General features: G+C 43.6%; 1 protein-coding gene across 5 annotated transcripts in view; it reads left to right on the top strand.

Annotated features, from left to right (window-relative positions):
• LOC121921934 (zinc finger protein RFP-like) overlaps positions 1 to 13,748 on the top strand; it is an 86,839-nt gene extending 73,091 nt beyond the window's left edge. Inside the window, exons 1-9 of one of the 5 annotated variants that reach the window (XM_042450689.1) lie at positions 302 to 328; positions 2,325 to 2,428; positions 3,724 to 4,168; positions 4,782 to 4,877; positions 5,207 to 5,437; positions 6,069 to 6,091; positions 7,711 to 7,829; positions 10,843 to 10,875; positions 11,797 to 13,748. In XM_042450689.1, coding sequence (XP_042306623.1) covers positions 3,734 to 4,168; positions 4,782 to 4,877; positions 5,207 to 5,437; positions 6,069 to 6,091; positions 7,711 to 7,829; positions 10,843 to 10,875; positions 11,797 to 12,320 — 1,461 coding nt within the window. In that variant the 5' untranslated portion in view covers positions 302 to 328; positions 2,325 to 2,428; positions 3,724 to 3,733 and the 3' untranslated portion in view covers positions 12,321 to 13,748. Of the gene's footprint in view, positions 1 to 301; positions 329 to 1,370; positions 1,433 to 2,321; positions 2,468 to 3,723; positions 4,169 to 4,781; positions 4,878 to 5,206; positions 5,438 to 6,068; positions 6,092 to 7,710; positions 7,830 to 10,842; positions 10,876 to 11,796 lie in introns of those variants that run through there. The other 4 variants (XM_042450690.1, XM_042450686.1, XM_042450688.1 and 1 more) reach the window with 4 other exon arrangements.
• The last annotated feature ends 6,009 nt before the right edge of the window (positions 13,749 to 19,757 follow it).

Below are 19,757 nucleotides of genomic sequence, written 5' to 3'. Positions count from 1 at the left end.
CCCTGCTCGGATGTTGCCCAAATAAGGAAGCAGAGGGCTGGCCAATAGAGGCAGGGCAGTGCAGCAGACCCCGCCCCTGCTGGGTTCAGTCGTCCTGTTGCTGTTGCTCCAGGCATGCTTCACAGGCAGCACTCTATAGAAGGCAGGCAGCAGCCCTGGGAGCTCAGAGTTGGGCAGCCACCCGGGGCGGGGGCGGGGTCGGGACCGGGCACGCCCCCCAGGAGGCGGGAAAGTCCCGCCCACCAGCGTGAAATGGCAAGCCTACCTAGAATACTATCTAAACACCCTAAAGGCACCAAATCCTATCTGATCTTGGAAGTTAAGCAGGGTCAGTCCTGGTTAGTACACGGATATTAGACCGGTAACAAATACCAGATGCTGTAGGTTATATTTCAGAGGAAGGAACTGGCAAAACAACCCCTGAGTATTGCTTAAGGAAACCCTATGAAATTCATAGGATCATCAGAAGTCTACACAGAGAATACTACCCAAAGAAGAGGATCCCTTCTTTCTCCTTGCCCGCTCTGTTAACAGCATATTAAGAATATTGTATGGTAGCATTTGCAGCCCAAGCCCCTGGTTTGAGTACGTACATAGGGTTGCCATGTCCCGCCCCCCCAGCGGGACAATCCCGCTTTTCTACCAGGTGGGGGCGCCCCGTCCCAGTCTCTTCCTGGACCCGGGATTCCCCGGGTCCACTGTTGCCGCCACTGGCGGCGGCGACTGCGCTGGCTGTTGCACGTGGCCGCTCCTGCAGCCGCTGTGCTGTGCTGTATGCAGCATGCGCAGTGTGCACAGTGCGCCACTGCTGCTGAGGCCGTCGCCGCCGCCTTTGCTGCCTGCCGGCAACCTCCTGTAGCCCTGCACACGCTTGCAGGGCTGCACACAGGGCTAAATAAGAGGAGTTTCTCCTCCTGGGGCTGGCTGGACAAATGGCTGCTGGCAGGGGGCGGGCTGTTGGAGCTCCAGTCTGCCCCCATTGGCCAGCCAGCCTCAAGAGGAGGAGCTCCTCCTCTGGTCCCCACGTGGGCCGGCCCAGGCCCGAGGAGGAGGAGGAGGAGGGAGGAGGAGGAGGAAGGAGGAAGAAGAAGAGTAGCAGGAGGAGGGAGGAGGAGGAAGGAGGAGGAGATAGCAAAAGGTGGAAGGAGGAAGAAGAAGAGTCACAGGAGGAGGAAGAGGGAGGAAGAGTAGCAGGAAGAGGAAGAGGGAGGAAGAGTAGCAGGAGGAGGAAGAGGAGGAGGAAGAAGAAGAAGAAGAGTAGCAGGAGGAGGAGGAAGAAGAGGGGGAAGAAGAAGAGTAGTAGTAGTAGGAGGAGGAGGAGGATATTCATTCCATTTGTACAGGTCTGCTTTGTTTTAACAATGATAGTGGTGGTGGTGATGATGATGATGATCATATCAGTCAGTTTCTGAGGCATGCACTCTTTCTGAAGGTGAGACAGTGTGACTTTCCAAAGTGCATTTCTTTGTGTTTTTGGTGCTTTTAATGCTAAAAGGTCTGCTTTGATGATGATGGTGATGGTGATATTGATATCAGCCAGCTTCTGAGACATGGCCAATGTAAGTTGCTTTGATTTTTACAAACTCATGCGCAGTAAAGAAAAACCAAACTCCCTTGACCAAGTACACACTTCTGAGAAGTATAGTTTGTGCAAGACACCTGAAACCGAGGGCAAATCCACTTCTTGTTAAACCACCTTTAAACCATGTCAAATATTCAATATGCATAGCCATGTGAACCCATGTTCAGTGTGAAACCCAAAGAGTTTGGTCATGGAATAAGCCTCTGAAATATGCAAGAGGCCATGTTAAATAAAGCCATGTGAAATGCCCAAATGCTGTTGTGAGTGTTTTGGAATGGAGGAGGGTGGTTTGGCCAGAAAGGGAAGTCCATTTCTGCCATCTGTCTAGGAATAATGCCAAAATGTCCTCCATTTTGATCATGCCTAAGAAACATGCATTTATATTAACATTTTTTAAAAACCATCAAAAAATTTTGCGTGTCTTCCATTAAAAAAAGTGTCCTACATTTGAAAATGTCCTACATTTGTCCCGGTTTGGAGGTCCTGCCTTATGGCAGCCCTATACATACAGTGCTAATTTGGAGTATGAGACAGACAAAATTCTTGAGAAAGGCTGTTTCATTTAAACAAGTAAAATGAAAGAAAGGCAAGGCAGGCATACACACTCTAGCTTCAAACAAATAGGCATGTAAGAAGCAAAGAAACTAAGCATACATACACACTGACTATGCAGATCTGCAAGTGGCTGAGAAATAAAAGCCATTGTTTGACATTATCTTAATATATCTTTTTTCTTCTACAGAAGCTTCTGGGAAAACATCACATCATCCCACCTAAAGGATTTGGGCTAAGCGAAGGGAAAACGTTCCCGTGCCAATTACCAAATTGTTTATCAGGTGCTGAAAGGTGATGGAATATCTTATCCTTAAGCCATTCTCTAACTAGGTAAACAAGACCTATCATACAAAATGCAGCCTGAACCATACTTTTACTAAAGCCAAAAGCTCTGGGCCCAACAGGTATTCAGCTGAGGAATGGCATTTGTAGAGCACCCCTGAGGAACAACCATATGAGCAACTGGTGGAAACAGTTGCTAACTGATTGCTTCTGTCTTTCAGAGACCTACTTTTATGCTCTTCACTAGTTTTATTTAATTTATTTCATTATTTATCTATGGGTCAGTTACTGTAGTGCGCCTTGTTTCGGTTGAGAACCAGTGACTACTACGGTAACTTAGGAATCCTGTCACTTTGCCTAGGCTTCCTTATTTGGTAGAAATTTTCATTGTATTTCTCCAATGTACATTTCCAACTCTGATGAGTCTGTTTCACATTTCTTGATATCTTTTTGTTCACCCTTCCACCGGCTAGCAGTGCTTCAGTCCATGCGTTCTTCCTTCACTCTGTCGTTTACTTTATCAGATTTAAACCCCTTACTTTTTGACTTTTAATAAGATAGTGCTAGTGCAACACTAGCACTATCTGATTAAAATATACAGGGTGACTGCAAAAGAACAGTGCAAAAATTAAAGCTGTTCTTATTTGGATTTGCACCATTCTTTTTGAATCACCCTGTACATACAAAATTTAGCATCCAGACCATAACAATTGTTATGCCTTTAAACTGTTTAAAATTAATGCTGTTTCTGTCAGCCTAGTGTATTTTGTGCAGCGTAGTGCAGTTTTTCAAATTTTTAGCTGAATTTTCTTTTAGGGTGCATCTACAGTGTAGAATTAATGCAGTTTGGCATTAGTGCGGCATCTCCATCCTATGAAACCCGGGATCTGTAGCTTTACAAGGCCTCTACACTTCTCTACTAAAAAGTGCTGATGCCTCACAAAACTACAAATCCCAGGATTCTGTAGGATGGAGCCATGGCAGCTAAAGTGGTGCCAAACTACATTATTTCTGCAGTGCAGATGTACCTGTAATCTCTCTTGTGAGCTGCCTTGAGTCCCATATTGGTAGAAAGATCAGATACTAATAGACCACTGGTAATTGCCTCTGGAACACCAGCCTAGGAGAACTTTGTCCCATTTGAAATTGAGTGATTTGAATTGGGAATCAGGAAGATTCCAGCTTTTTCAAATGCTGATAGTTCTGTATCAGTAGGAATCACAGGTCAGTTGCAAGAAAAGGAATTCTCAGTTTCTGGGAGTTCCAAAATCAAAGCTAATGCTGTTGCTCTCTTGTTTTCCAAGTGAGACAGTCATGATGGATGGTGGTAGTGGGATCCCTATCCAGGATCTCTGTGAGGAAGCCACTTGTCCCATCTGCCTGGACTATTTCAAGGATCCAGTGACTTTGGAATGCGGGCACAATTTCTGCCAAGGCTGCCTGAGGCGGTGTTGGGAGGAGACAGAGGCAGAGGCCTCCTGCCCTCAGTGTAGAGAAAAAATTCAGCAACGGCATCTCCGGCCAAATCAGCAGCTGTCAAACTTTGTAGAAATCACCAAGAAACTCAAAGGTCAGGGAGCCAAGGGAGATGAAGGCAACTGCGTTCTCTGTAACTGCGAGAAACACCAGGAGCCCCTCAAGCTCTTCTGTAAGGACGATGAAACCCCGATCTGTGTGGTGTGTGACAGATCCAAGGAGCACAAAAACCATGAAGTAGTTCCTGTGGAAGAGGCTTCCCAAGAGTACAAGGTAAGGCATTGTTGTAAGCTTTAAAAAAACACACCATTTGCCTTCTAAATGAGACGAGAGAAAAAAGAGTACGCTTCTAAAGAGATGTGAACCAAGTGTTTAGACTGACCACTTTCTTTACAAAATTAAGTGTAAGAATCTACTCAAGATTAAGCATTAGTCATGAATTTGAAATCACCAGAACAACAGAAATTAAAGTAATTGCTATATAAAAAGTCCGAACTTTGCCCATGTGCAATCCACACTGGATGTCTAGAGGACAGGATCAGAATTCAGAATGACCTTAATAGATTAGAAAGCTGGGCCAAAACTAACACAGTGAATTTCAACAGGGAGAAATGTAAGACACTACACTTAGGCAGGAAAAAAAAATGAAATTCATAAATATACGATGAAAATTGAGCAAGCTTGCTTTCTGCTGCTCCAGAAACTAGAACATGAATCTTAAAACAGACTCTTGATTGGCATCTCTCCGGAGTGCTTCAGTTGGTAGGTTGTAGATGGTCTTTGTGATCCCTTCTGATTTTATGATCCTTTGACTTCCACTATTCCAGTTACCAAATATTGTTCACCTTCTCTTTTATTCATATTTGAACTTTTGTTTGCTCTTCAGGACCAAATCTGTAACTGCCTGGAGAGTCTGAAGAAGGAGAGAGAAGACATTCAGGCCTCCAAAGCAGCTTCAGAAAAGGAAAGCCAAGACTTGCTTGTAAGTGATTCACTGTTACTAGGAACTGAAAAATTACTGTATCTGAAAAGGGGACTCAGGAACAACTGAATATAAAATGTAGATGTTAGCAAAAATCACTGTGCTCCTATTTTGAAACCTGATTTTTCACACAGAAGGTTCTTGAAATGTTATCTGAAGGCCTTATTAGTTTATAAGAAGCTTCTTTCTTTCGTGGGATCTCTTTCCAGAGTTGTAAGTGTCCTTCTTGGAGAATTCTCACTCACTAACCTCATGTGCTGTAGAGAGTAACTAGGTTCATAACCTAACCTCGGGCATCTGATTTCTTCTATTTCCATCTTGAATCGCAGAAGCAGATAGAAGCAGAGAGGCAAAAGACTACAGTAGAGCTCAGAAAATTACGCCAGTTTTTGGATGAACAGGAGACACTTCGGCTTGCCCAGATGGAAGAACTGGAGAAGGTGATAATCCAGATAAGAGAAAAGAACTTGGCCAGCCTCTCTCAGGAACTCTCCTCTCTTGAAAGTCTCATTCAGGAGATGGAGGAGAAGCATCAGCAGCCAGCAAGTAAACTCCTTCAGGTAAGTCTAGTGGAAACAGGCCAATCTCGAGCCTCCAAATTCAAACCCAGATTTCAAATTCTTTGAGTGCTTTTTCCAAAAGGAGGAAAAGGACTCAGTTCATCCACTGTTGCATACAATGGAACCCAAGTCAAACAGGAGAGTCCATTTTCCTTAGTGTAGACTTTGGTGTTAATGGATTGTCTTGTCAGTTCATGTCTGCAATATCCACCAGGCCTCACCATCATCACTAACAGAGTGGCATGTGAGGTGTAGCATTTCAATGATTACTTGAAGGACAGCTCTGAAACAGACACTATAAACATTAGGCTGCACCAGTCTTTTGGATGCTGAGTTTCAGAACAGCACGGCTCTGCTGGGAAGTCCAAGTCCTTCTTGCCTCTGTAAGCTTTGCTTTCATTTAATTCCTTTCATCTTACATAATAGCAATGATCCCTGTCCACACACTCTGGAACTCCTCTTGTTACTTTTAACCAGTGGTTGAAGATGGTGGGAATTCCCTTTCCCTGCTGTCAACTGGACACTTTCACCAGAAGTTTCTGAAGAATCCTTTGGTTGTGCTTGTGTTTGTGAAAGAGTCCTTTGGTACATTTGCACTGAACTCCCTTTACTTTTACTTTTTTCCTTCTAGGATGTGAGAAGAATTTTGATGAGGTAAGAAGATTTCCCCCTCATTTCCCTTCTTTGTGCTGACACTCAAGTTCCCGTGGAAGGGATTACAGGATTCCTTAGATCCCAAGACTTCACAGATTAAAATCAGGGCACATGTTCGAACTTGTGCATTTCTTATATGCCGATACTCAGCAGTTAAGTCAGACTGCATCCACACAAATAATGGCACTTAGCATTGTAGTCTTAGGCTGCAATTCTGTCAGTAAATGCAACTACACTGAGGCCAGTCATGGTTTAGGTGGTGGCACAATGTTGTCATTATTTGCCATCAAATCAGCTTCAGTTTATGGTGAACCTCTGAGTGAGAGATCTCCATAAAACCCAGTCATCAGCAGTCTTGTTCTGGTCTTGCAGACTCAAAACTGTGGCTTCCTTGGTTAAGAGGTGACAGAAAAGTCATGTTTAAATATTTGAAGGGATGTTAAGGATGGAGCAAGCTTGTTTTCTGCTACCCCAGATACCTAGAATACAGAGCAGTGGATTCAAACTACAGGAAAAGAGATTCCACCTAAACATTAGGAAGAACTTCCTAACAGTAAGAGCTGTTTGACAGTGAAAGACACTCCCTCAGAGAGGGGTGGAGTCTCTTTCTTTGGAGATTTTTAAACAGGCTGGATGGACATCTATCAGGGGTGCTTTGATTGTGTATTCCTGCATGGCAGAATGAGGTTGGACTGGATGGTCCCTGGGGTCTCTTCTAACTCTAGGCTACTATGACAGTTGCCCTACCCATTCCTGAGATGTTTGAAAGGCAGCAGAGCAGCTTTTTCTGGTGATGCTAGGCACTTTCCGTTCTGTTTCTGTTCTGTTCTTCCCTGTGCCACCACTGTGCACCCATTACGCTGAAATGATGGGACTTTTCCATTGTGCTAACTCCCAAGTTGTTTCCATCCACATTCCTCCACATTACATATCTCTGTTCCCTTCTTGGCTTTGCTTTTCTCTTTTGGCTGTACATTATTTTGCCATTTAATTTCAAACTCATTTTCAGAGCAGTCCTATCAGTCATGGTGGGAGCAGCAGGGTGTTTTTCTTCCACTTCCACTTCTCTGCCTCCACCTTCTTGTTTTTTAAAAACCAAAATCAATAGTTTTCCATTTAGAACAAGCCAGAGTGGAAGTCTGTAAACCAGCCACAGGCTTTGTGGCAAGTGATCACTGAAGCAGTGTTGCATCAAAAATAAAACACATTTAAAATGCATTAAAATAACAGGCAACTGATAGATGTTTTAAAAAGAGTGGAATATATCACTTTCCCAGCCCCTTGCAAGTGGCATCCAGTTGTGGTCAGGGAAACAGTGAGCATGGTCATGTCCTCTAAGAAATCCTCTTTGGAAAGACATGAATGATACAAGGACACTGGTTCTTTGGGGAACAGATGTTTTGCCTTTGGGTCCTAGATGCCATTGTGAAAAGGAATATTCTTTGTCACTCAGTACCTGCTTCTGTATTTTTTTCTATCTCTTCCATTTACTTATTTATATATTTTAAAAGAAAATCCTGCTCCAAGCTGCCTATAATTCAGATTTGGGGAGAAAAGCAAGTTATAAGTACCGATTCTGGATGAGACAGCTAGTGAGTGAAAATTGTTTCTATCCCCAGTACTGAGAAAAGAGAGAACCTGGAAAAAACTGTGGCTTTTCCTCCTTGGCTGACATGGATGATTTCAGACATCTTTGATATAAGTCCCTTCTTAGAGATTGTCTTGAAGCAACTCAAAGGTAAGGAAGAGTAGGAACAAGACATTTATCCTGGTTATAAAGCTGTTGTTTAGTATATTCTTTAAAACGTTTTGCGGTAGTGTTACCAGAAGTGTACAAAGCACTCCAGTTGTGGACATACATCTAGAATAGAAGGTAACAATGAAATTAGCTGTTTTATTTTTCTTCCTTATTCCCACAATCTCTGCAGAATCTCCCATTGTATCAAAATTGTTGCCATGTAATTTGTCCAAGGAGAAAAAAGACAAGGCATAAATATATGAGTAGAGGTTTCTCAGGTACAATTCTCTGAGGAAAAATGGAAGAAGCAGAAAGTACTGGAAACATTTAACAAATCTGATGTAAAAGAGATTTTGAGTCTCAGGATATATATAAAAGAAAGTTTTTGTTCTTCAAATTAGTCCAACACATTTCACCTAAGAAATATTTGTATGGCCTTCTTGAGGGGCCTTCTCTTTTAATCTCCCCTCAAGGAGGCCATATAGATGAAATGTGTTGTGCTAATTTGATGAATAAAACCTTCACATCCTGACTTTCAATCTCTTTAAAATCAGACCACCCTCTTGGACCCATCTTTCCAATAAGGACATGAACCACTGTAAATCTATGCCGTTGAACTCTATTATGGAGAAAGAGGTCAGAAATTAATCATAGCTGATGGTTTCAACCTGAGAGATCTAGGGAGGGGAAAACCACATAGGAGCACTAACATCCCTCTCCTCCATTTGTACTGTCATGTTCATCATCTAACGAGATGACCATGGAAGATTCCATTGTGAAAATATTGCTAGGAGGCAATGGAGACTTGATTTATGATATTGAATTATCAAATCAGGAAGACACACATGTAATGATCTCCATCTTTTTCCTTCTGTCTGGGCCTTGGAAAGTGCTTTGATGAAATGCCAATTAGGACTCTGTATTTGCATGTTTTCATTTGTTTGGTGTGTGTGAAAGTTTTAATAATCCTCTGTGTTCCTACTTGTGTACAACCCAAGGCCTGTTGTAGCTTCCAGGTCAGAGCAGCAATGAATTTGCTCCAACATTCATTCTCAATGTTAAGGAGTTGCACAAGCTGCCTGGCCTATTTTAAAACAGATTGTTGTTGTTATATCCCATCAAGTTGACTTTGGTTTATGGCAATCCCATGAATGAGGGACCTCCAAGATCCATAATCATCAGCTGCCCTCCTCAGGTCTTGCAAATGCACGGCTGCTAATTGAATCAATCTACCTGTAGTGTGGCCTTCCCATTTTCCTACTGCCTTCCACTTTATTGAGCAGTACTGTATTGTCTTTTCTAAGGGGATACATTGTCTCGTATGTTAAAGGATGACAGCCCCAGTTTATAGATCGATCTTAGAATTATAGAATCATAGAGTTGTAGCACCTTTGAGACTAACTGAAAGAAAGAATTTGGCAGCATGAGCTTTTGTAAACTAAAGTCTACTTCCTCAGATGCATAATTACCTCTACATACTAATTCTACAGACTAATACGGCTACATCTTTGAAGCCCCAGTTTCGTTATCTTGGCTTTTAGTGAGAGTTCTGGCCTGATTTGCTCTAGGACCCATTCATCTGTCTTTTTGGCAGTTCACAGCAGAACTTCTCAAATATCACATTTTAAATGAGTAGACTTCCTTCCTGTCAGCTTTCTTTATGGAATACTAGAATACTGTGTCCAGTTCTGGGCACCGCAATTCAAAAAGGACATCGAGAAACTGGAGTGTGTCCAAAGGAGGGCGACTAAAATGGTGAAGGGTCTGGAAACCGTGCCCTATGAGGAACGCCTTAGGGAGCTGGGGATGTTTATCCTGGAGAAGAGCAGGTTAAGAGGTGATATGATAGCCCTGTCTAAATACTTGAAGGGAATTCATATTGAGGAGGGAGCAAGCTTGTTTTCTTCTGCTCCAGAGACTAGGATGGATGCAAACTGCAGGAAAAGAGATTTCACCTCAACATTAGAAAGAACCTCCTGACAATAAGGGCTGTTTGACAGCAGAACACACTCCCTCCTAGGAGTCTCTCTCCTTGGAGGTCTTTAAACAGAGGCTGGATGGCCATCTGTCAAGGATGCTTTGACTGAGAATTCCTATATTGCAGGGGATTGGACTGGATGGCCCTTGTGGTCTATTCCAACTCTATGATTCTATGATTCATTGTCCAGCTTCCTTTACCCACACATAGAAAGTGGAAATAATATAGTATGGATGATCCTGACTTTGGTAGTCAACAATATTTTTTCACTTTATGATCTTATCCAGTTTTTTCATAGCTGCCCTTCTAAGTCCTAGTCTTCTTCTGATTTCTTGACTCCAATCTCCATTTTGGTTAATGATTGAATAAAGGTATAGAAAATAATTGTTTCACTGTCTTCATTAATCACTTTAAAGTTATGTCATCTGTGGTTAAATTGTTATTTAGCTTAGTATTTAAATGTACTTTCTTATTTTATTTAAAAAAACATTTCAAGCACCTTGGACAGCTACTTTAAGTTAGGACTAAACTCTAGAGCAGATTCACCACTGACATGGAAGGTGCTAGCTGCCATTGTGTACAAACCTAGGTTCTTGAGAATTATTATTATTATTATTATAAAACTTATTGTTTTATTATTAAACTTTATTTCTATAGCGCTGTAATTATATCCAAGATCCAAACTAAATAATTTCCAGGATTTGTTCAAAGGCAAATGCCAATCATCATAAGAGGAGGGCATCTCTTTGCTATTTTGACCCCTGAGACCCTTATCCAGATTCATTTAGATTCTATGAATCTTTCTCATGAAATAAGTAGGAAATAAATTCTTCATTATGAACTGGCATTTTAACTTTTGTATGTTTTTTATGTTAATTTTAATACTCTTCTAACTGGATTATTTTAAATATTTTTACATTTTTGTAGTAAAGTCTTTAAAGAGCTTTTATTTTGTGAGCCGCCTTAGGTCCCTATCTGGGAGAAAGGCGGCATAAAAATGAAATGAAATAAATGTCGTATTTTTTTGTTTTGCAGATACTTTTTTCTCCAGACCTCCCTTGCAGAAAGGTAACTTTCCAGAACAGGGCTACTTTCTAATGAGGGATGGGGGTTGATCAGAAATTTGGTTGGTCCTTGCAGGGCATGGAAATATCGTGTTCCCAAGGTGATCTCTTTACCTGCTGTAGAAATGGGTTGTGGCTCTCTCTTGATATTATTCCCAATTGATGCTGTATGGGGAGACTTAACATAGTAGCTCCTGTTTGCTCTGTTGAGCTGAGGTCTCCTCATTCCTTCCTCTGGCCACCTGCATCTTCCATTTCATATGTAGTAATGGAATGTGAATTCTCTCTTCCCTCATCAGGAAAATGAGTGTTTCATTCAGATTTCGGAAAAAAAAAATATTTTGTGGGGCTATAATTCCCCAGATCTCCCAGCCTCCATTGCCACACAGCTAGTTGTACTATTGGGCTACCCAGTGGGCATACTGGTTGGGGATTCTGGAATTTGTAATCCAAACAACTTTTTCTTAATGGTGGATTTTACTTTTTCTATACTTCTGAAACAGAGCAACTCTTTCTTTCTGTTTTTGTTGATTTTATAAAAGACTTAGAGCCTTATCACATGAGAAGAGAAGGCCAAAATGGAGTGGGAGACTAGTGGCTTTCTCCATGCCTCTCCGCATGCTGTTGTAGCACTTCCATTCTCTTCCTGAGGGAGACAGTCATGAGTGCTATGATGGCACATGGAGAGGAATGGAAAAGGCTGCTATTCTCCTACTCCATTTTCTTTTTCATGCAATAAGGCTTATAGATAGTAATTTTTTTCCATAGATAAATAATCAAAACCTGGATCAAAGTTCACAACAGTGATTTTTTTATTGTGGGAAATCTGGAAGTAGAAGTGGGGCCTGTCATTTCTCTGGTGGGTATCTGCCAACTGATGCTGTTCCTTTCCTTCTGCCTCCTCCTCTTCCTCCTCCGCCAACAGCAAACATAACTCTGGATCCAGACACAGCTTTCCCACAGCTCGTTGTTTCTGAGGATTGCAAGAGTGTGACATGTGGTGACAAACCTCGAGACCTGCCTGATTTTCCTGAGAGATTTGACAAGTGCGCTTATGTGCTGGGTTGTGAGGGATTCACAGCTGGTCGGCACTTCTGGGAAGTCTTTGTGGAAACAGAGGAAGAATGGGCTGTGGGGGTGGCTAGGAAGTCTGTAAGAAGAAAGGGCTGTGTCAGCATAAGCCCAGAAGAAGGGATCTGGGCTGTGGGGAAGTGGGATGGTGCCTACAGGGTCCCTGACTCACATGCTCAGTCTGTTCTGTCCCTGAGGAGGGAGCCCAAGACGATTGCAGTCTCTTTGAATTGCGCTGGGGGAAGGGTGGCCTTTTATGATACTGATACGAGAGTCCTTCTTCACATATTCTCTGGGGTCTCATTCTCAGGAGAGGCCCTTCTCCCTTTCTTTTGGCTGCGGGGACAAAGAGCCAACATCCAGATCTCTTTCCTTTGAACCAATAACTCCAAACATCAGGGCCAGGGCTTGATGGCATACTTGCAAGAGAATGAGGTTTGCATGTCCTGAATACAAATTCTGAGTCCAGGAAAACTATATGTGTTTATGTTGAGAACACTAATTCTGTTACAGTTACATTCTACAGTGCCTTCTGTGCCACATATGAATGCCCAATATTTGACTTTTTGTACAAAAATTGCCCTATACCTGTGTTAATTGTGATGTGTCTTGCCATGTTGTTATCCTGTAATAACAGAGCCTCCAGCTAGGATTCACTCCAACCTTGGCAGCTGATGCTGTGTTAAGAGATAGTCATAAGGTTAGCAGACAAGGCTGGATGAAAAGAGACCCAGCTGGGTTTCCTGGCTTCTTTCAGGCATGCTACCTGGTCAATCAGATCAGGCATCACTTCCTAGAGCCATCTTTCTTGTACTCCAGGGATGGGCAAATGCAGTAGAGTCAGGCGGCTGCATTTGGGTTTTGGGAACTAGAGGGCTTGCCCTTTTAATTTTTTAAACAACTCCTTATTTTAATTAGCTAATTTAATTGCTTCCATTTAATTAATTTTACCTCTTTTCTTAAAGTAGAAAAATACAGTACTTTAAAAACATTTCAATACCATAGGACATTTTAATTGTCTCCCACTATAAATAATTTCTCTCACTGTATTTAACGATTGGTAAATTCTTGGCTTATTTAGAGAAGTATGAGGGATGCATTTTAGCTTTTACATAATGCTGTTAATAAAAAATGGTCTTATATGAAACAGGGGTTATGGTAGAAAAAAATTGCTGGGTTTTTAAGGGAGCAGAGTTTTTCAGTGGTGGCTTGGAAAAGATGAACCGTTTGTCTCCCTGAAATTTTTGATTGGTGTCTTCTTAAGGCAGTGGAGTAGGTCTGCCTTAACAGGCCTTGTCTTCAGAAAAAGAGGAACTATAAACAAGTACCTTAACACTTTTCACTGAAGCTGCAACCATCAGCTCACCAGCCTGTCGGTTTACAGGGACAAAGGCTGCTACATCTAGCCAGATTTTTGGACTTCCCCCCGTCCTTCAGATTTTGCACCATCTAAGTCTAGAAAATAGTTTTGGAAAGCCCCTGCTAGAAAAACTGACTTCCCCATTCAAAAAAGCTTACAAACATAAGTTTGAGGCAATTTAGTAGCCTTTTACTTCATTTGCTTAGAAAGACTTCACAAAGCCATCTCCCAGCAACTGGACTGTCCTCTTGATTTACAAGCTATTTTTCTTTAGTTCATGTTGTTATCTTTCCCACATTGAGTTGCATTGTTACTGTCCTTAATTAATATGCTCAACTCCGTTTTCCTATGTTCTGTCTGTAGCTACAATTTCAAATATAGTTTTTAAAAACAGGTTGTTGAAAACTCCAAGCTTGCAACATTTGTGATGTTTGGGTTAGTCAATAAAAAATATTACACAACCTGAATTTTGCAGAGAGTTGTTATTCCAGATTTCAATACGGAGCAGATTTCATATACAATCTGGGAACAGAAGTACAGTCGCTGCTCCTCCATATCCATGGATTTAAATATCCACAGTTTGAAAATATTTTTAAAATGTATAAATTTCAAACAGGAAACCTTGATTTTGCCATTTTATATAAGAGTCGCGATTTTACAATGCCATTGCATTTAATGAGACGAGCATCCACAGATTTTGTTACTCATGGGAGTCCTGGGACCAAACCCCAGAGGATACCAAGGGCCCACTGTATTCCTGGGATCCATTCGTATAGTACAGTTATAATGCTATGATACTACTTTCCCTGCCATGGCAACAGTAAGGCACTGCAGCGCTTTGGTTGAGAATTTCAAATGCTTCTCTCTAAACACCAAATTTCAAGATTCAATAGGACAGAACCATGGCAGGCAAAAGGGAATGATAGTTTAATTCTGTAGTGTGACTGCACCCCGGTATCACAACAGCTGCTTTTTAAAAACATATGATGAGTGTATTCCTTGTTAGCTTGCCTTCAGCATGTACAAGCTGGATCCGATCTGTCTTACTCTTCCCCATGTATTTCTTGTAAATTGCTTACTGTCATACTTCAACTGGACTGCTATCCGATTGAAATGCAGAATGGGAACAAATGGGCAATTACTGGAGAAATTACTGCCAGTCAATTTCACTGCAATGTTTTCTTGACTTTTCAAATCTTAGTTTGTTGGTCCTGACAAAGTGTCAAATCTCCCTCCAAACCTCCTAAGAAGCAATCGCATTTGGCTAGAGGCAAAACAGACCTGGAGGAGCCCTCCAACAAGCAGAGGCCGGGTGGCCACAGCCTGGGAAGGGCAGGAGAACTTTGGCCCAGGAGCTGGAGTGAGACCTTGATATGCAAAGGGAGATGCAGGGTGAAGCAGGCAGTTTGGGATGGAAGCCCCGTTGACAGCATGGAGCAGAACGGTCCCACAAGAACAGGGAGGACTGGTTCATGGATTATGAAGGGAACAAGAAAATGTTGGAGAGACTGTGGGAAAAAGCCCTGCTAAGCGGAGTGGAGGAAAACAGGTGGTTTCAGACGTCATTGACCAGTGCAACACAGGGATTGCTAGAGGGCAAGCAAGTGCTACTGAACATGGTGGCCGAAGAGTGGCCCAGCTCACTAGAACCAGGGTGGGAGCTTTGGCCCCGGAAGCGGAGCAGGCTGTAGGTGGACAGCCAGTCCCCGGAAGGAGCACTGTAGCAGAAGAAGAAGCACCCTCCACATCAGATCGACCCGCATGGTGGAGGCTAGTCTTTGGTGGAGCACGACTCCCCAGCTGCCGGCCTGAGCCCCTGCCAGTCACACCCAGAACCCAATCACCAGACAATTGGGAGTGCAGCACAGGTGGAGACACACATGTGTAAGTGGGGTCTTACATTTCTGAGCAAGGCTGCAAAAGTGAGGCGTGTGACTTCCCACCTGAAAGGTGAAGCGGCAGACTGGTTCATACAACTTTTTGATGCCGGAGCTGCAGAATTGCAGTGTTTGCCTAAATTCATGGTCGAGCTACAATCCCAATTCGGAGACCCCTTCTGGGCAGAGAATGCTCAATCCAAGTTGATGGTGCTCACATAGGGAGGCCGCTCCATGACAGAATATGCTACTGAGTTCCAGGGGTTGGTTGCACAAGTCCCGGATTGGCCTGAGGCAACCAAAGTACAACATTTCAAAGCAGGCTTGCACATGGACCTGCTCAAGTGGATTTAGAGGACAGACAGCTTAAAGACCATGAGGGAGTGGATCTAATCAGCAGGGGAAGCTGAAATTGCGAGGGAGGAGATCCGCTTAGTATCGCAATGAAAACTGGGAGTGGGCAAGGGAGCCAACTAAAACCCAAGCCACTCCCAGGGAAAGGAACAGGGAACCAAAGTTCGTAAAACGTAGCGCTAGAGGCAGAGAAGGCTCAGACTCTGCCTTGTCCTGAGTGAAAGGACCATTCGCAGGGCACCTCAGCAAACGGAGCATCCCCTCCTCTCTGGTGGGAGACTAGTGGTGCACTAGCAAGGAACCAGGCAGCCGGGCCCACAAGACGGCAAACCACGATGATGAGGAGTCTGAGGAAACTCCAGACATGACTGAGTTGGAGGACAATGCTGAGCCAGCTGAAAATTTCAACGGCCGGTCTTAGGCAGTGGTGGAGGTCAGCCATATTTGCACAGTGCTGTACTTCAAGCATGAGTGGAGGGCTCCCCTTATACACTCTCGAGGTTAAGGTGGAAGACTGAAAAAGGGGCCGGAGTATGAACCTGATAGTGGCTATAGACTTGTGGTGCACTCGGTGCTTCATCAACACAAAAATAGTGTGAGAGATAGGGCTGGACATCAAAAAGGTGGGGCACACCATCACTTTTGAATAGATGGACAGTTCTACCATGGGAAGAAAACCTGCCAGTGAAAAAATGGAGACAATTTGGCTTAGGGTTGCGGAGCACTGGGAAAAAATCAGGTTTGGACCCACTTCGCACTACCAGGTGATCCTGGGAATAGACTGGTTACACTTTCACAATCCCAGGATCCGGTGGGGGTCAAGAGAACTGGATTTTGATGATCTGGGATGCAGGACCCAAACCAGTGACAATAATCTGAATGTAGGGGAGAGCACAGTGGCGGCTTTGAGCCAATCCTACTCGCTGCAGGAGTGGATCAAAAGCGCCACTCGGGAGGATCAGCTAAGCTACCCTCTGTATATCGGGACTTGGCGGAGGTTTTAGAGGGAAAAGAGGGTGATCAACTTCCACCCTACCTGGAGAAAGACTGCGCCATCAAACTAGTGCCCAGAGCAGAGCCCCTGAAGAGCAGTACCAATAAAGACAGGTTGCTTACCTGTAATGGTATTTCTTTGGGTGGTTATCTGCGATTTCACACAAATGAGTAATTCTGTACCTGCACAGTAAACTTCAGAAACTTCTTGAATCACTGGGCAAAACTTAGTTTGCAACTTTTTTGGCTTTACCTTCTCCCACCCTTATGAAGTCCCTAGTGTTCCCGCCCTTTTCCCAGTTCCCTTTTCTGCTGCATTAGCAACTTCAAAGGAACTTTGCTCAGAATCGCTTGTTCTTCTAACCAATTTTATATCGGATTGACTATTTGGCTACGAAATTTGACCACTCTTTTTGGATTTGGACTTGGGATAGGCATAAATTGTTCGACTTGGCTTGAATGTCTGCATTAACTGATGATTAGCTGCCCCTGGTTGCAGAGGACAATTTAAACTGTCATGGGCATGTTTACATAATAACATGCAGTCTGAGGGGAAGGACATCCTCATAAAATTGTAACATGAGAATGGTGATGTCCTCTCTCAGTATGGAGGGAGTACCACATCCCCCAACTCAGCTATATAGGGATAGTAATTATGTCAAGTCTCGGTTAGGAAGGAATATGCACACTGTATACCTGACCAATGACGGCCTCTCTCGATACCGTGGGAGCAATCTGAGATACATCTCAGATTCAAATGAAATAGGAGGCGGTTATGAACCATACAAAGGTACACTAATACAAAGAGACAATAACCATATCCCCAAATCAGAATGACCGTGTTCCAGTGTGATCATGGCTCGGAGGCAAACAAATGATCAATGGTAGTGGTTCAAGGGACGAATTGTAGGAACCATAATATGCCTCGAAAGGGAGGGGACAAGCATGGTGCCAGATTTGGCAGAGCACTAGCAGATAGTGGCCCTCGGTACCAAGGCCACACTATGGCCCCAAATCAGGTAGGCGTGAGCCACTGGTGCACCTCGATATCTAGAGGAGAAAATCATGGCTCCAACTTAACAGAGAGCCCACTGGTAGCTGACCTTGCTACAGAGGCAGCAACTATGGCCTTAAACTCAAAACAGCATCAACCATATTGGCTCCTGTGGACAGTCAGTCGAGACCACGAAATCAACCAGGTGGTGACAAGGAGCATGCAATGGCACCAATAACGGCCCTAAGAAACTGAAAGGCCAGATGCATTAGAATCCACTTATGTAGCTTAAAACGGTACCAACGGTGGGGCCTTAGTATTTGTTCTCCCAAAGACTGTCAGGACAGAAAGTGGCTAAACCATGATGGGAACTTGGCTACCACCCGATATTTGGGGAAGGTGCCATGTAGGATCACCTGGAGGCCAATCAGGGATGCCTCAGAGAGACAGGAGTTGATGAGCATCAAAGGAGGGATGCGTGGCAATAGGTCTGACCCCAGAGAGTCAAGGACTGACAAGGGCAGAGGTAGGCTGTGAGCGAATCAGTTTGAGCTTGGAGCATCGAGAAGGATCAAAGTGTGGATGTGAGCCAATTGCTTTGATCCTGGAGAGTCAGGGACTGACAACGGCAGAGGTAAGCTGCCTGTGAGCGAATCGGTTTGACCCTGGAGCATTGAGGAGTATCAAAGTGTGGGTAACAGTGCTGAAAGTTGCAAAGAAGGACTACAAAGGTTTTGTGGATCGCAAGAGGGGCAAAGAATGGGAGGTTGGACCAGGGAGCAAGGTTTATCTGTCCACTAAACATTTAAAGACTCATCAGCCTTCCAAGAAACTGGGACCAAAATTTGTAGGACGTTTTGCGGTAAAAAGGCTGATCAACAAAGTGACTGCTGAAATGGACCTGCGTAAAACCTATAGGCATTTGCATCCAGTGTTACATTTCAGCCTCCTGAAACCAGTGTTAGTTGCAGATCTCTGGAGGGTAGATCCTGGGGAGGGGGAACAGTACTTTGAAGTGGTCAAAATTTTGGACATGAGGTGACACTGGAGCAAGTTGCAATACTTAGTCAATTGAAAATATTTTCTGGACTTTTATAATGAATGGGTGTATGCCAGACATGTAAATGCTCCAGATTTAATTTGCTTGTTTCATGAACATTATCCAGATAAACCAGGGAGGGATTAATAAAGTGGGTATTCTAGCTCTGAGGTGGAGGAATGACAGAATCCAGAAGTATATGGATCTGTCATGATGGAACATATGAGGGGATTTAGTAATATGTTGATATAGTAATGTGGTAATATTTTGATATGGTAAGATAGGAGTAATGGGTTATGGTAAAACAGTGCTATGGTTAACCAGAAGGAAGCAGAGCACTCACAGATAGTGGCCCTTGGTATCGAGGGCACACTATAGTCCTGAATCAGGGAGGAATGAGCCAGCGGTGCCCCTCGACATCTAGAGGGGAAAATCATGGCTCTCAGAAACTGAAAGAAACTGCATTAGAATCCTCTTGTGTAGCTTAACATGGTACCAACACTGAGGCCTTAATACTTGTTCTCCCAAAAGAGTGTCAGGATGGAAGGTGGGCATACCATGATGCCAACTTGGCTACCACCAGTACCTGGGGAAGGTGCCATGTAAGATCGCCTGGAGGCCAATCAGGGACACCCTAGAGAGACAGGGGTCAACAAACATCGAAGGAGTGATGTGAGGCAATAGGTTTCACCCCAGAGAATCAGGGACTGACGAGGGCAGAGGTAGGATGTCAGCCAATCGGTTTGACCCTGGAGCATCGAGAAGGGTCAAAGTGTGGCTATGAGCCAATCACTTTAACCATGAAGAGTCAGGGATCGACATAGATTGATGTCAGGCTGCAAGTCAATCAGTTTGACCTTGTGGAGTCTGGGACTGACAAGGACTGAAGTTGGATAGGACTGACGAGGATCAAAATTGGGCTGCAAGCCAATTGGTAAGATTCCAGAGAGTCAAGGACCGATGTGGGCTGATGTTAGGCTGCCATTCAATCGGTTTGACCCCAGAGAGTCACGGACCGATGAGGGTCAAAGTCAGGCTGCAAATGAGTCAGTATGATTCTGGTATGTCAGGGAATGATGAATATCAGGCTCCTATCTAATTGGTTTTCCCCCGGAGAGTCAGGAACCGATGAAGTTTGAAGTTGAGCATCCATCCAATTGGTATGACTCCGGAGAATCAGGGACTGATGAGAATTGGA

The sequence above is a fragment of the Sceloporus undulatus genome, chromosome 2 (assembly GCF_019175285.1).
Source record: "Sceloporus undulatus isolate JIND9_A2432 ecotype Alabama chromosome 2, SceUnd_v1.1, whole genome shotgun sequence".
Classification (NCBI taxonomy): domain Eukaryota; kingdom Metazoa; phylum Chordata; class Lepidosauria; order Squamata; family Phrynosomatidae; genus Sceloporus; species Sceloporus undulatus.
Note: the sequence above shows the minus strand (reverse complement) of the source record. Positions and strands in the feature narration are given on the sequence as shown.